The following is a 17248-nucleotide window of genomic DNA, read 5'->3' on the forward strand; positions in this document are numbered from 1 at the left end:
TCTCCACTCCTTCTTGCTCCTCCCTCCTCTCCCCTCCCTTCTCTTCCCCCCTCTCCTCTCCTCCCGTCCCCTCTCCTCCTCTCCACCTCTTCTCTCTCCTCTCCTCTTCCTCCCCTCTTCTCTCTCCTCTCCTCTCTCCACCCCTTCCCTCCCTTCCCCTTTTCTCCCCTCCTCTCCCCTCCCCTCCCCTCCTGTCCCCTCCTCTATTATTATTAAAATAATAAGAGGGAAACTGGTGACATCAAAATAGGAGAGACTAGCTGGAAAGAAGAGATTCGGTGAAGGGGGAACTTGGGAGGAGAAATGAAGGGCGGTGGGAGCGGACAGTGATCATGGTACGTCGTCAATGTGTGGAGATTGTCGGTAAAAAGTTTTGGTTTTTTTTAAAGTAATCTGGCTAGCTACCCCCACAACACTGAGAATAGCCATCAGTGCGCGGCTATAAAGTAAGTGTATGCTGAGATACATTTGTCCTAAAGTGTGTCTTCCGGGGCGTTCAAGTGTCTAGAGAAACGCACGGGAAACCCGCAGGGACGGGGCCGTCGGAGCAGCAGCGGTCAGATGCCGGCCTGAGCTCGCGGGCGCCGCGGGCTCTGCGTGTTTGCACGCGCAGCCGTCCGCAGGTTCGAGTCCTGACTCCAGGACAACGGCGGACGGAAGCAGAGCCTTCCCTGCACCGAGGAGAGCCGCAGCGCCCACAAGTCACCCGCAGTTCCACGGAAGCCAGGGCCCACGCCGGCACCCACGGTCACTCTGAGAAAGGTGTCTCCTCCTCCTCTTCCCAGCCACACTTCCCTCCAAAGGCTCCGAGTGACTCCGACTCGAATGTCCTTTCCTGTCCAGTGTGAGCGGAAACCAGTCTCTCCCTTGAGCTCTGAGTTACCCGTGTAGCTCCGCTTCCTTCCGCAAAGGGTAAAAAGACAAAGTCCTACCTGAAAACGACCGTCACCACGAAATCCGTCCATTCCTGTCGCGCGGGCGCAAGCGCGGGAGCTCGTCGCCCTCTTAGCGCAGTAGGCAGCGCGTCAGTCTCATAATCTGAAGGTCCTGAGTTCGAGCCTCAGAGAGGGCACCTTTTGCTGCTACGGTTCATTTCGCTTACATACTGGTGAAGTGGGAAATAAGGTTACTAGAGTGTTTGGGACTCCTCATCGTACGTCCGCGAGGCCCCAATAGGTCCTTTCTTTTGTAATATTTCTTTTTTTTTTAATTTTTACTTATTTATTTCAGAACGACAGACAGAGAGACAAAAAGGCAGATAGAATGGGCGCGCCAGGGCTTCCAGCCACTTCAAACGAACTCCAGACGCGTGCGCCCCTTTGTGCAATGGCTAACGTGGTCCTGGGGAATCGAGCCTCTAACCGGGGTCCTCAGGCTTCACAGGCAAGCACCCGGAGGGTCCTTTCTTCCGACAGCGTCAGGACAGTGCGGCGGGCTCTGACCAGAGGGTCTCCCGCCCGTCCGGGTTCGCCCTGGCCTCGGGCTGCACAGCCGAGCTTTCCTGGGAGTCTGGACACTTCTTTCTGCCTTGGTCCCGAGCGGCCTCGGGTGGGCTCCGGAGTCTCTGCGGTGGACACGCCGGCTCAGGCGAAGCCCGTCTCGTGCCCGGGTCCCCGGGGGACAGAGCACCGGCCTCAGCCGTCGTCCCGGACTGTGTGTTCGGGGCTCGGAGCCGGGGCGTGGAGCACGAGGTTCCCGGGACTGGATTTGTGTGGGAAGGGCCTGGGCGGCAGGGAAAGTGGTGGTGGTCGGCCGTGTCCAGAGCGAGGGGGGACGAGGGCTGCGGGGACAGCGGCGGGGGGATGCTGGCGGCAAAGTGTCCCCGGTCCAGAGAAATGCTGATGGCGTACTGTCCCCTCCCGAGAGACGCTGACCACATAGTATCCCCTCACCAGAGAGACGCTGATGGCATAGTGTCCACGCTCCAGAGAGACGCTGACGGCATAGTGTCCACGCCCCAGAGACACGCTGACCGCATAGCGTCCACTCCCCAGAGAGACACCGGCGGGAAATGTCCCCTTCAGGAGGAAGGCTTGGCCCCAGCGAATCTTTGAGGAATGAACGCAGCCGGAGAGGAGGGTCTTCGAGGAGGGGCTGGCCGTGCACCCGGGTCCCCTCCTCATCGTCTTAAAAATCCCGAGAGGAAACAGGACAAGGGATCAGGATTCGCAGGGTCTCCAGGCTCGGAAAGAATACGCTTCCTGCAGGAATGGTGCACAGAACCTGTAGTCTCAGACTTTCCGTGACGCTTTTAAGTTGTCCCCGTGCCATCCCGGTCACTGCGCCGCGGTCTTTCATGCGCGAAGACATCTCGGTCTCTGTAACGCGGTCACCGTGCATGTGCCGGTGGACTTCGATTCGCACGTCTCCCTCTGTTGCGAGCGGTGCTACTGTACGCGTTCTTGGATGTGTGCGCTGGTCGGCGCAGCACCAAGTTCCAGGTGGGCCCGCTGGTGACGGAAGTGACTCTGTCCAGTGTCTCCTAAAAGTAAGGGAAGTGGGTCTAAGCCTCCACTCTGTCACAGTGTTTCCTGCTGGTAAGGGAAATGTATGGGAAGGAAGGAAGAGGGGAGGGGAGAAATGAGGAGAAAGAGACAATATTTGAAGAATTAATGGCTTAATGCATGAGAATGAAAGTACTTAGCAGAGGCCAGTAAGTTAAAAAGGAGATATAAAGGGAAGAGAAAGGAAGGGAGGAGTATACTTAATAGGTTGATATTGTATATATGTAAGCACAAGGATTGAGATGGGGAGGTAATATGATGGAGAATGGAATTTCAAAGGGGAAAGTGTGGGGGGAGGGAGGGAATTACCATGGGATTTTTTTTATAATCATGGAAAATGCTAATAAAAAATTTTTTTAAAAAAGAATGGCTGACAACTTGTCAAATATGATGGAAGTTGTGAGTCTTTGTGTCCAAGAAGCTCAAAAGCTCAGCATCCGCATGAAGCACTCTGTCAAAGGACAAAAGCAAAGAGAGTTTTCAAGTGAGCAAGAGAGATGCAGGGTCCCAGCAACAGGGATTTTCAGTAGATTAGCAGGTGATTTTTCTCCCTCAGAAATCACAAAGGCCAGAAGGCAGAGGGTGATATATTGAAAATGTTACTGAGCTGGGCATGGTGGTGCAGACCTTTAATCCCAGTACCAGGGAGAGGCAGAAGTAGGAGGATCACTGTGAGCTCAAGGCCACCCTAAGGCTACATAATGAATTCCTAGTTAGCCTAAGGCTAGAGGGAGACCCTCCTATGAAAACAACAACAAAAAAAAATGTACTTTTAAAATTTTTATTGACCGCTTCCAAACTTAGACAGTGATCCATTGTAATTACTTCCCCAACTCCTCATTCCCCTTCGCAATGCTACTCCCCCAAAAATTATTTTTTAAATTTTTTATTTATTTGACAGAGAAAGAGGGAGAGAGAATGAGCGCACCAGGACCTCCAGCCACTGCAAAGGAACTCCAGATGCGTGCACCCCTTGTGCATCTGGCTATCATGGGTCCTGGGGAATCAAACCTGGTTTCTTTGGCTTTGCAGGCAAACGCCTTAACCGCTAAACCATCCCTCCAGCCTCCCCCCAAATTATTTTAAAAGACAAGAATTGAAACCAAAACCTTCTATGTTACTCTTTCAGTTTTCGAGTCTCACTATGTAGCCTAAACTGACCCAAAACTTGCTATATAGCCCAGTTTGTCCTTGATGCTACCTTTACTCGGCATCCCTACCAACCACGTGCTGGAATTACAGTTAAGTACTGCCACAGCGGAAGGCTGTTCTTTCTTCATTAAGCATTGTGGTTCGACTGGAAACACTAGAATGGATGGGATTCAGAGGCTATGGTGATGCTAAGAACCCTGCCTTCTGCTTCTTCAAATCCTATTTGAAGACAGGAAACAGGATCTAGTAGGATAATGCCCTCAACTTACAATCTTGACTCTCAAACACTCTCTTTCCATTTAGTATCTAGGTTAAGTTAATGACTATTAAATCCCAGACACTTGTAGCTGCTTGGATATGTGAACAGTACATCAGATGTGCAGTCTATTTTCAAGTAGGTAATAACCACACCTGAGGAGTTGTAATTACCTTCGAGTTGCTGGGATAAAACACCCGATCAATAGAAGCTGATGGAAGGAAATGATTTATTTTGACTTACAGTCTCCAGGGGAAGCTCCATGATGGCAGGGGAAAGCATGGCATGAGCAGAGGCTGGACATCACCTCCTTGTCACAGCAGGTAGACAACAGCAGCAGGAGAGTGAGCTGAACTCAGCCAGGGGAGCTGGCTATAATACCCCAAAGACTGGCCCTGGTAACACACCTAGTCCAGCAAGGTTCCACCTCCTAAATTGCCACCAGCTGGAGCCCAAGCATTCAAACATATGACCTTATGGGAGACATCTGATTCAAACCACCACAGTAGCAGATTGTTGTATAAATTTCATATTTTTTATGAGTGTGTGAGAATTGGTGTACCAGAGCCTCACCAACTGCAAACTCCAGAGGCGTGAGCCACCTAGTGTCCATGTGCGACCTTGCATCTGCATTCACCTGTGGGATCTGCAGAGTTGAACCTGGGTGCTTAGGGTTCGCAGGTAAGCACCTTAACTGCTAAGCCCTCTCTCCAGCCCTATTGCATATGTTATATATACAATTTGTATGCGCATGTTAGAAGGTAGGGTCTATGAAGAAAAGGTCAAGCAAGGTGATGAGGAGACTTGGGAGGAGGGCATCAGGGTGCCATTTTCAACAGCCAAGTTTTGGTGCCTTCCTGGTGAGTGCATGTTTTGTTGAAGTGTGAATATATCCATCATTACCTTTACATGGGTTTGAGAATCTATGAATGGCTCAACAGAAATTATGGGTAGTGTTTGCCTTTGGTGTCTCCAAGGAAGGGTCTCACTCTAGATCAGGCTGCTTGGAACTCACTCTGTAGTCTCAGGCTTTCCTTAAATTCATAGTGATCCTACCTCTGCCTTTCAAGTGCTGAGATTAAAAGAGTGCACCACTGTGCCCAATTTACTTATCAGTAGTTTTGAGAAATTTTCTGGGATTGGTTGAAGACACCAATACTTAAGAATGCAAATGTCTAAGGGAGATTGTGTTCTCCTGTCAAATGCTTTGGGGATGGTGGCTCAATAGGACACACTTTTATTTATGCATTACTAACTCCATATTGGATGTCTGGTTCACTTAGTTTTTTGGGTTTTTGTTTTTTGGTTTTTTTTGAGGCCCACCTCATCTCACTCTAGTCCAGGTTGGCTGGTCTGGAATTCAGTATGTAGTCCCAGGATGGCCTCAAATTCAGTGACCCTCCTACCTCTACCTCCCAAGTGCAGAGATTAGAGGCATGCGCAGCCACACCCCACAAAATTTAAGAGTTCTTTTTGTTGTTGTTGCTTTTTTGAGGTAGGGTCTCACTCTAGCCCAGGATGACCTAGAATTCACTATGTACTGACAGGGTGGCCTCAAACTCAAGGTAAGCCTACCTACCTCTGCTCCCAAGAGCTGGGATTAAAGGCATGCACCACCATGCCTGAAAATTTTTAATTTTTTTAGACTGTTTTATTCAGCAAAATGTAGACGTTTTTGTTTGAGGTAGGGTCTCACTTTAGCCAAGGTTGACCTAGTCTCAAACTCATGGCAGTCCTCCTAGATCTCCTTCCCAAGTGCTGGAAGATGGCTCATCGGTTAAAGGCACTTGCTACCAAATACCGCAGGCCAAGGTTTCATACCCCAGTACCTATATGAGGCCAGATACACAAAGTACATGCATCTTGAGCTCGTTTACAGAAGCAAGAAACACTAACATTCTCATATCGATTTTTTTTTCTAAAAAATAAAAATACAAACAACGTTAAGGATGTCAGTTACCCATATAAACATGACACTTTAGCAGACACTCCCCAACAGTCAGTTTACACTCTTGCTCTTCCCCATGCTGCTTGTAACAACAAGTGGGATGGCTTCTGAGGAGTCTAATGTCCAAAGACCATACTTCTTCCTGTTTCCACTCATCTACCTTAGCATCAAAAGCTGAGATTGAGGGCTGAAAATGGCTTAGTGGCTAAGGCACTTGACTACAAGGCCAAAGGACCCAGGTGCAATTCCCCAAGACCCATGTAAGCCACATGCACAAGGTGGTGCATGCGTCTAGAGGGCCTGAAGTGCCCATTTTCTCTCAAATTAAAAAAATAAAAGCCAGGCATGGTGGCACACACCTTTAATCCCAGCACTCGGGAGGCAGAAGTAGGAGGATCACCGTGAGTTCAAGGCCACCCTGAAACTATATAGTGAATACCAGGTCAGCCTGAACCACAGTGAGACCCTCCCTAGAAAAACAAAAACAAAAAAAAGCTGGGCGTGGGGGTGCACACCTTTCATCCCAGCACTCGGGAGGCAGAGGTAGGAGGACTGCTGTGAGTTCAATGAATTCCAGGTCAACCTGGGTTAGAGTGAGACCCTACCTCAAAAAAACCAAAAAAAAAAAAAAAAAAAAAAAAAGTGAAATTGAGATGATCTGGCAGGGTATCCTCATCACCAGCCTGGCCTAGGGATCACACACGTACAACTGCTTGATTCTAACACTAATGTAACACAATGGTAATTTTGCATACTATATGTAGAGTCAAAAATGGAACTTTCCAGAGCTGGTGAGATGGATCAGCAGTTGAAGGCACTTGATTGCAAAGCCTGACGGCCTGGGTTCAATTCCCCAGTACCAATGTAAAGCCAAATACACAACGTGTCTGGAACTCATTTTGAGTGGCAAGAGGACCTGACACATTATATTCCTGCTCTCTCCTTGTAAATGAATAATTAAAAGCATTTTTAAATGAAGTTTTTCAGAACAAACGTTTATTTAAGAATAAAACAAAAACATTAAAGCATTAGAGTACAGACAGAATACAATTTGTCTCATTTGGTCTGAAATCTGGAAACAAGTTGCTCTAACTACTTACCTGAGGTAGATGTAGGCTGCACTGCTTCAAGAGAACCTCCCTCCATCCCAGAAGTTACCTTCCAGTTTGGGTTACAGGCTCCTATGTGGTCCTCTACGACCTCAGGTTATGCTATATAAATAATACTAACACCTTCCCCATGGTTAAAAAGCCCGCTGGCCTGTTTGACTCCCCTAAATGGTCCATTGTTTACTTAGCAACTAGAAAAAAAATTACCAGTAAAATTAGTTGAAAGAAAGGGTAAGTCACTGACCCTGCTAACAATTCCAACTTTTTCCCTTTACTAAGGACTAATGAGCAGCTGTAAACACTTTATTACCCCCATGCCACACACCCGAAATTAAGTATCACAATTGTCAGAACTACAAGTGATAGGCATGATTTTCACCAACAAGAAAAAAATATACATATTGTATGTTTTATCACACTGGGCAACCTTTCATGGTATAAGAGCTATTTATAAAAATTATTTAAGTATGTCAGATCAAATAAACTTACAGGACCGGTTTTCTATAAGAAAAAAAAAAAATCCCAGAACTAGATCCCTTATGATTATGAGACACACCCACTAGCCTAAGAAGAGCGAGCCAGTCATCTGGGTCAGATTCCCCGGCATGCAGACTGGCGGCCCACCAATCCCACAAACACGGTGCCCAGGGAGCTCAGGGCTCTGCTCTGTGACCACCAAAGGACTCCAATTAGCAACAAAATAATTTAGCCAACAGGGTCCCAAATAATGCACAGATGTGAAGTGTGCATATGAAGTATCTTTTAACAGGAAAAAAAGGAAAAACTGAGCTGAGACCAGTGACAGATTCATGGACCATGGAGTATGTAGGGAGTGTTGAAGGGCACCAGGACAACACTGTGGACCTGGGTCAGGTGCTTATCCATAAGCCTCTGGTGAAGCCTGCACTCATGCCAAGTTCATGCCTCACTGTCCTGTTCTTCCCTTGGCCAAACTGGAGAAACAAAACAATCAAAAATACCCTATCACTTGGAAGCTTGATTTGCTCACAAACTGCAGGATATTGCAAGGAGAGAAGAACACCAGCTTAGTCAAGATTCAGAACAAACAGGCCCTGCTCGAGTACGAATGCCTCAGTAGGTGTCTCTTCTGAAGCTGAGAGAAACCCTGAGGGTACCCATCAGTGAGGTGACAAATTAGGTCGCAAATCTGGATGCTGTCATAATCGTTATCCTGGAGTTTATTTTGAGATGAAAATAAATGAATCTCTAAATTTGAAATTTCAAATACCTAATGTCTCAAAAAATATTTTAGGTTAAAAGGAAGATCTGAGGACAGGCCTCAGCACAAGTAAAGAGTGAGTGTTCTGTCTTGTGAAGCTGTTGGGAATTTCCACCTAGGGTGCCCATCCCCTGGCTTCTTGGTTCTTTTCAAAGCTTGCAAAAGGTCCTCATGTGATTACAACACACAACTGCCATTCCATCCAAGAATTTAAAAGGAAAAAAAGTAACAATCAAGAGAGAAAAATCAATATACTCCTTTTCCCCCAAAACATGCCATGTAATATCACAAGTTTATAGTCCTTTCCTTTATTGGATTTCTGAATTTAAAAAAATGAAAGTAAAGCGATCAGTCGGTTCCAATAAAAGAAAAGCATCCTTACCTGAGCTACCACAGGTCTACTGTGACCTGCCTAGCTTCTCCCAGAACAAGCTTCTAGGCTTCTAAATAGTACCTCCATGCTCCATGTAGTTCCTCTACCATACAGGTCAACTAACCATGGGAGTTTTTCTAATACATATGTACAGATTCTCATCCACAATCACCCACTGGAGAAGACTTTTCTGTAGAACAGGTTCTTTGGGGTCCAATGAGATATGAGCTTATAGCAAACCTTTACAGACTCAAGGTATCTGTTTTTCACAGACGTGAGTTCCCTGACACACCCGAGCTGATCCTTGAAAGCTTCTCATGCAGACACTTGTAACATCGATCCTTCCTTGTGATGCAAATACAATGTTCTTGCCACACTCAAGACAAAAATATAAATTTCTACCAGTATGGCTTCTTTGATGGGAAAGAAAGTCAGTTCTGTAGCACTTTCTCCACTGCTTTCAGGGTTTTTCCCCAGGTGGATTTCCTGATGTCCAGCAAGAGGTGCATGCTGTCTGGAGTGCTGTTGACACTGGAGGCATTTAAGCAGTGTGCTCTGGTCTGGGTTCTCATGAGAGGAGATGGCTGAGCACTGCCAGAAAGCTCTTGCGTCCACTGCATATGGAAGGCTTTCTACCTGTGTGAAACTAGCAAGGATCAATTCTGAGTCAGATTAAAGGGCATATGTGGAGTTGCTCACTGGAGTGACTGACAAAGGTGCTCTTGGGGCCACTCTCTAGATCAAGTTATTTCTCACAGTTCCCAATGCTGCAGGCTCTCTGGTGCCCAGTGAAGTCTGAGCTCTAAATGAAGTTTAAAATTCACCTACAGGGCTTTATCTTAATGAGTTCTCTGACATGTAAATACATTTAATGTTTCTATAATGTATGGTCAAGACATTGGGAGGCTTCTGATGCAAGGGGAGGGCTGAGCTCAAGACCTTTTTCTATCACATTACAGATACATGGTTTTTCACCAATGTGTACTGTCTGATGTTGAACGCCTGAGCTGTGATGGAAGCTTTTGTCACATACACTGTATTTGTAATGGAGCTCCTCAGTTTGAGTCCTCATTTTCTGCTGGGCAACAAAATCCATACCTAAGAGGAAGCCACTCTCACATGTAGACCACTGATGTGGTTTCTCTTCCATGTGAATTCTTTGATGTACAATAAGGTCTGAGCTGCAGTTGAAACTTTTCTCGTATTCAAGGCATTTAAAGGTGTGCGTGTGAGTTGCTTGGTGCCTAATTAGGTTAGCACTACGAGTAAAACTTCTCATGCATTCCAAACATTTATACGGCTTTTCACCTGTGTGTACTCTCTGGTGTACGATAAGGTCTGATTTTTGGCCAAAGCACTTCTCACAGGCTCCACACTTATAGGGCTTCTCCCCAGTATGAACTCTCTTATGTACGATGAAGGCTGAACGGTGTCGATAACTTTTCTCACATTTATTACATTTGTAGGGCCTTTCACCAGTATGAGTCCTCTGGTGACTAATGAGATCCGATTTCCCACTAAAAGCTTTTTCACACTCTAGACACTTAAATGGTTTCTCACCTGTGTGGGTTCTTCTGTGCCTTATGAGGTTTGTGCTTCGGCTGAAGCATTTATCACACTCATTACACAGATACGGTTTCTCACCTGTATGGCTTCGCTGATGGACAAGCAGATCAGAGCTCTGACCAAAATTCTTGCCACAGATGTCACATGTGTAGAACTTTTTACCAGCATGTGTTCGCTGGTGTCCCGACAGGGCTAAGTGGTGCCAGAAGCTCTTCTCACATTTGCTACACTTATAAGGTTTCTCGTAATTATGGATCCTCTCATGTGAAATAAGATCTGAGCTTTGGATGAAGGTTTTATCACACATATCACATCTGTAAGAGTTATCCCCAGGATGGGTTCTCTCACACACACGTGCTAAGTTTTCACAATAGTTTTGTTCACGTTCAAGGCACTGGCATATGTGATTATCTAGTTGAGTAATTTCATGTACATGAATAAAAATATTTTTACCCTTCTGAGAACGTACATGATATATTTTTCTTTTTTGAGTTCTCTGATTACATCTCTCTTCTGATGTGTACATTTTCTATGGCTCTCTCCTAGGGAGTTTTCCACTGGTCTTCTTGATCCATTATTGCTTTCATAGTTGTTGTCTTGATACCTTAAAAGACACATCTATTCCAAGCCTTTCAGTCATAAGCAATCTGCTGTCACTAGTTTCCAGCATCATATATATTAGTCTTTTGCTTGGTATTTTCCAAACCTATAAGACAAAGCAGAAGCATTACGTACATTTCTGTGACAAAGGAAAAATATCCTCAAAACAAAAATCTCTATAGGAAAAACAACAGAAATTCTGCATCAGAACCCATCCATGAATATGCCTTCTAGATTCTGCTTGCTTCACTTACAAAATGTTTAAAAACAGAAGTGCTTTGGATTTTAGATTTTAGAATATCATAGATATAATGAGATGATGGCCTGTAAATAGGACCAAAATCTAAACCCAAATTCATTAATATATCACAGTCACTATATATCCTGAAGGTAAATTTATATAGTTTTTTTTAATTGTTTTGTTTTTGTTTTTTGTTTTTTGAAGTAGGGATTCGCTCTAGCCTGGGCCAACCTGGAATTCACTATGTAGTTTCAGGGTGGCCTCAAACTCACGGCGATCCTCCTACCTCTGCCCTCCCAAGTGCTGGGATTAATAAAGGTGTGTGCCACCACAGCCAGCTTCATATAGTATTTTTAATTAATTTTTTGTTTGTTTACTTTTCAAGGTAGGGTCTCACTCTAGCTCAAACTGACCTGTAATTCACTATGTAATCTCAGGGTGACCTTGAACTCATGGCAATCCTCCTACCTCTGCCTCCCTAATGCTGGGATTAAAGGCATGTGTCACCATGGCTGGCCCAGTATTTTTAATAATTTTATGTACAAAACAAATTTTCAAAATGTGGATTTTTTTTTTATTTTTCTTTTTTTTTGGTGTATGATGTACATGGAGGAGTGGTGTGTGTGTGTGAAAGTCAGAAGACAACTTTATGGATGGTCCTTACTTTCCACCCCACATAAGGCAGAGATTGTTTACCACAGACATGCTGGGATTACAGAAGCCTGACACAGCTTCTGACTTCTTTTTTTTTTTAATTTTTTAAAAATTTTTATTAGCATTTTCCATGAATATAAAAAAAGTCCCATGGTCAGCTTCTGACTTCTACATGGGGTCTGGAGATCCAAGTTCAGGTACACATCTTCTGTGCCAAGTACTTTTATCTATTAAGCCATCACTCTAGCTTACTGTGTGAAATTTTAATGTCAATAGGTTGGCACTCAGATCATTTCAGACTGAGGAGTATTTTGAATTAGGGGGTTAGGGATGTTCAATCTGTATATTTCTTCTCTGCTGACATAAACATGTTAAACTGAACCTGGTGTGGTGGTACATGCCTTTAATCCCAGTACTCCAGAGGCAGAGGTAGGAGGATCACTGTGAGTTTGAGGCCATCTTGAAACTACATAGTGAATTCCAGGTCAGCCTGAGCTAGAATGAGACCCTACCCCGAAGAACAAAACAAAAAACTATAAAACAAAGCCAGGCATAGTGGTATACATGCCTTTAATCTTAGCACTTGGGAGGCAGAGATAGGAGAACTGCTGTGAGTGAAGGCTAGCCTGGGACTACATTATGAGTTTCAGGTCAGCCTAGAACAGAAAACTTTATTCACTACTTTACAAAGAAAATAGAAGCCAGCAAGTAAAATAACAGTACAGCACACACACACACACACACACACACACACACACATTAGATTGGTGGGGACAAAAGCAACTCTCCTATGTGGCCCCACCACCACCTCAACCAACTGGTAAGCATGAGAAGCAACACATCTTCCCTCCTCTCACCAGGGGACGGCAAACAGCCCTGCTCAGTCTACACAAAACATTCACCTATGCACGAGACTCCACCCCCTTTCTCACCACTGGAAGCAGCCCCTCAGAAGTTTGACCTTCATTCCCAGCATTATCAATGTGTTCCTTTCAAACGGATCATTCTAATTAGCAAACCTCTCTTCTAAAACAAAAAGTGCAACCACCACGTTACCCTCAAACTATTGTCCTTGTTTTTTTCACTTTACAATAAAATCCACTTCTCATACTGCAATAAGCAGCAATCTTAACCAATAGGAAAAAGTAACATGTAGGGCTGCAGAGATAGCTTAGTGGTTAAGGTGCTTGCCTGAGAAGCCTAAGAACTGAGGTTCAATTCCCTAGTGCTCATATAAGCCAGATAGATGCAAAAGGTAATGCAGGCATCTGGACTTTGTTTGCAGTGGCTGGGGACCCTAGTGCACCCATTCTCTCCCTCTCTCTCTAATGGGGAAGATGGCTCTGCACTTGAAGGCACTTGAGCGTAAGTCTGCTGGTCTGGATTCTATTTCCTGGTACCCAAATAAAACCAGATACATGGTCTGGAGAGATGGCTTAGCAGTTAAGGAGCTTGCCTGCAAAGACAAAGCACCCATGTTCAACTCTCTAGGTACCACACAAGCCAGACACACAAGGTGATGCAAGCACACAAAGTCATATATGCACACCAAATGGCACACATGTCTTGAGTTTGACTGCAGTGGCTGGAGTCCCTGACATGCCAAGTCTTTCCCCTCTCTTTGTAAAATAAAAAGTAATAAATAAAAAATTTTAAAAATAAATAAAGCTAGGCATGGTGGCTCACGCCTTTAATCCCTGCACTCAGGAGGCAGAGGTAGGAGGATCGCCATGAGTTTGAGGCCACCCTGAGACTACATAGTTAATTCCAGGTCAGCCTGGACCAGATTGAGACCCTAATGCAAAAAACCAAATAAATAAATAAAAGTACTTGCTAGCCAGACATGGTGGGGTCTCACTCTATGCCAGGCTGACCTAGTTTACAACACCGTCTCCTATTACTGTTAGTATAAAATCCAAAGTTTTTACTGCTGACATAACAAGGTTCCTTTGCCTCTTTTTTTCTGCCTTGTAAACACCTCAAAGCTTTACCACTGCTGCTCCTATCTTCTCCAGATGTTTCTGGAGATACATTTGCAGTGGCTGCAGGCCATGGTGCACCCATTCTCTTCCTCTTTCTCTCCTCTTAAATAAATCATATGTAAATTTTTTTAAATGTTTTATTTTTATTTATTTATTTGACAGAGAGAAAGAGGCAGAGAGAGAGAGACAGAGAGGGAGAGAATGGGAAAACTGCAGATGCATGCACCACATTGTGCATCTGGCTTACATGGGTCCTGGGGAATCAAATACAAACAAAGTTGGGCATAGTGGCACATATCTTTAATCCCAGCACTTGGGAGGCTAAGGGAGAAACATCACTGTGAATTTGAGGTCAGCCTGAGACTACATACTGAATTCCAAGTCAGTGCGGACTAGAGCTGCACCCTACCTCAGGAAAAACAAAAAGAAAAAGAAAAAAAAAAAAAAAAAAAAAAACAACAGAACAAACAAGGACTGTTACCCTTGAATCGCCAGCAATAAACCAGGCCAAAGAGCCCTGGCTGGTCCCAAATACATGCTACCCATGCTAGCAAGGTACCCTCCCTTCAGGATTCTCCTCTCCCCACCATAGGCAGAGACTAGTACTGTTTCCATGAGCAAGGTCAGGTGTTCCAGAGCAGAAGCAACAAGATCCTAGCAGACAGGCTGAGTCACCAATTAAAAGCTCAAGGTTAGTGCTGGACGGATGCCTTAGCAGTTAAGGAGCCTGCCAGCAAATCAAATGACCAAGGTTCGACTCCCCAAGACCCATGTAAGCCAGATGCACAAGGTGGTGCATATGTCTAGAGTTCATTTGCAGTGGCAAGAGGCCCTGTAGTGCCCATTCTTTCCCTCCTCTCTCGGCTTGCATATAAATATTTAAAGATAAATAAATAAATATCCACAGTCTGACTCCAGAGCCTCCCTCAGCAATAGGCCTTCTCTGGGTGGCCACTCAGTCAAGAAGCAACTGCCTGCAGGGAAGATGGCACTCTAGTTAGAAGTGTCAACTTACAAAACCTGCCCACACAAGTTAAGTCACATGCAAAAGTGACTCAAGTGCCTGGGGCACATTTGCAGTGGCAAGAGACCCTGGTGTACCCATACACAACACACATACACACACACACACACGTAAGTAAATAAGTATTTCTTTAAAAAAAATTTTGTAAATACCTATTTTTAAAAGAAAGCAACTGCTGCATGTCTAGCATGACTACATGTGCTTGATGTTAAACAAGCAGGAAGTGCAGGATAAGGGCCCAGTTTAATCACCACTATATTAGGGACTATAAAAGGGTCATTCCTTTTCCCCATGTATTCCTTTCTGTCTTATCCCCATACTCCAAAATTTACATTTAGGGCTGCAAAGCCTAAATAAAGACCCATCTTCAACTCCCCAGATCCCATATAAGCCAGACGCTCAAGGTAACACAAGCGCAAGGTGGCACATGCATCTCAAGTTCAAATGCAGTGGTTAAGGCCCTGACGTGCCAATCCTTTCTCTTTCTCTCATGAAAAAAATTAAAAATTTACATATAAAGCCAGGCGTGGTGGGGCACACCTTTAATCTCAGCACTTGGGAGGCAGAGGTAGAAGGGTCGCCATGAGTTGGAGGCCACCCTGAGACTATGATTAATTCCAGGTCAGCCTGGACCAGAGTGACACCCTACCTCTAAAAAACAAAACAACAACAACAAAAAAATACATTTATAAAGTAATTTATATAGTAACAGCATACTATGCCACTTACCAAGACTCATGACTGTTTTCCTTAGGCACCAGGTTTGTAATCCGGAACTATTCCCAACACTCAATTCTTCCCACTCCTAGAGGAAACATCAATAATGCAGAAGACAAATGTAAATGTTACAGTTTTTCTTGTCTCTTCCTTTTTTTAACAGCAGGCTATTTAAAGATTGGTTCCACTGACTCCAGTCTGATCCACATTCTTCAATTATATCATAGCTTCCCCCACCTCTGCTTACATTGCTTCTCCTGCAAAAAGCAACTGCCCGACCGGACCCGTTCTACACAATATAACAAGAACCCTTCTGGCTGACAATGTTTACCTTTGAAGCCCAGTCTTTCCCCTGATACTTTTGTTTATGTTATTTTTACTTTCGCGCTGTTGCAATTTGTGTTTTTTGAGACATCGTCTCCGTAGCTCAGGGTGACCTCAATCAAACTCGATATACAGCCAAGCTGGAAATGAACCTGATGCCCCTGCCTTCACCTCCTAAGTCCTGAGAAGACAGGCGTTGCACCTGTTCGAGGCCAACCAACCAGGCTAGAGGTTTCAAACCCAAGAGGCACGAGGTAAACGAATACAAAGTGATGGACGAATCGAGCCTCCGGCAATAAATGATGACTGACGGCTCCGAGAACCAAGATTCCACATAGACGACTGCACCATAGCTAATCTCTGCGTGAAGACTGGCGGGCGCGTTCCTTCCACCATCCGGGGATTCCCACCCCCGGGCCCCCAACCGAGAAGAAGGCTGCAAGACTTTCTCGTCCTCACCTCCAGGGACCACAGGACCGGAAGGCTCTTCCTTCAACTTCCCACCGACCGCCACATAGCGGGCCCGCGGGCCGCCGCCACGCCCGCTCACCCGCCCCGCCCCGCGGCCTCCGACCGCACTTCCGCTTCCTCCCGCCGCCCGAGCCCGGCCTTCCCTAGGCCGCAGGCGCCGTGGAGACGGAACGACGCGCCCGGCTTCCGCACAGGCGCCGGAAGCGAGGGCGGCGGGACGACGGGAAGCGCGAGCGCCGCGCCCCGCGCCCCGCGTCGCTCCGTGACGTGGCTGACGTGCAGGGGCCGCTTCTGGCCCGAAGAAAGCCGGGCGACCAGCGCCTCGGCGCCGCTTCGGTCACGTGATCCCGCAGGCTCCGCCTCCGTCGCAGCGTCTCGACCAATAGGAGGCGAGAGTCAGGGTGGGGCCTATGGGCGCCTGCGCTGAGCTGCCGGGAGCCGCTTGCGGGACGGCGCGGTGCTGGCGAGGTGCCCAGTCTTGGGGAAGGGCGGCGCTTCGCTACTGCGTCCTGTCTGACGTGCGCAATCGCCTTCAGCTCCGCAGTACATATTGCACTGGACGACTTCTGATCGCTTTCCTCCAGGCGATGAAAGAGGACTGGAGAGATGGTTTATTGGTTAAGACCCAGGTTCGGTTCCCGGGTCCCACGTCAGCCAGATGCAGAAGGTGGCGCAAACATCTGAAGTTCGCTTGCAGTGGCGGGGCGGGGGGGGGGGGGGACAAGGGAGAGGCCCTCCAGCTCTCTTATCTGCCTTTCTGCCTCTCAAACAAATAAATAAGTAGAGCTAGAGAGATGGCTTAGTTATTAAAACGCTTGCCTCTGAAGCCTAAGGACCGAGGTTCAATTCCCCAGGAACCATGTAAGCCAGATGCGCATGGTAGTGCATGTGTCTCGACTTTGTGATGGCTGGAGGCCCTGACACGTCCAATCTTCCTATTCTCTCCCCACCCCCATTTTTTAAATAAGTTTTTTCTTTTATTTATTTACTTCTTTTAGTTTTTAATTTTATTATATTTATTTGCAATCAGAGACAGAGCAAGAAACAGAATGGGCACGCCAGGGCCTCCATTCACTGCAAACGAACT

The 17248-nt window shown here is 46.0% G+C and overlaps 1 protein-coding gene and 1 non-coding gene across 3 annotated transcripts; one reads left to right on the forward strand and one right to left on the reverse strand.

Annotated features, from left to right (window-relative positions):
- Positions 1-999: 999 nt before the first annotated feature.
- Positions 1000-1072, forward strand: Trnam-cau. The gene has a single exon. It is a non-coding gene; the product is annotated as a tRNA-Met (tRNA).
- Positions 1073-6834: 5762 nt separating this feature from the next.
- Positions 6835-16258, reverse strand: Znf322 (zinc finger protein 322). Of its 2 annotated transcripts, none has more exons than XM_045132196.1 (3): positions 16150-16258; positions 15379-15454; positions 6835-10854 (listed from the first exon to the last, which is right to left on the reverse strand). In XM_045132196.1, exon 3 carries the CDS (start codon positions 10672-10674, stop codon positions 9460-9462), a length of 1215 nt encoding a protein of 404 aa, XP_044988131.1. In that variant the 5' UTR covers positions 10675-10854; positions 15379-15454; positions 16150-16258; the 3' UTR covers positions 6835-9459. The 2 variants fall into 2 exon arrangements, with proteins under 2 accessions (XP_044988131.1, XP_044988132.1); XM_045132197.1 differs by lacking the exon at positions 16150-16258 and adding an exon at positions 15698-15755.
- Positions 16259-17248: the final 990 nt, after the last annotated feature.

The sequence above is a fragment of the Jaculus jaculus genome, chromosome 13, assembly GCF_020740685.1.
Source record: "Jaculus jaculus isolate mJacJac1 chromosome 13, mJacJac1.mat.Y.cur, whole genome shotgun sequence".
NCBI lineage: Eukaryota > Metazoa > Chordata > Mammalia > Rodentia > Dipodidae > Jaculus > Jaculus jaculus.

Coding starts and splice junctions, on each gene's coding strand:
- Znf322 (XM_045132196.1), bottom strand. CDS start 10,674: ATGTACACATCAGAAGAGAGATGTAATCAGAGAACTCAAAAAAGAAAA.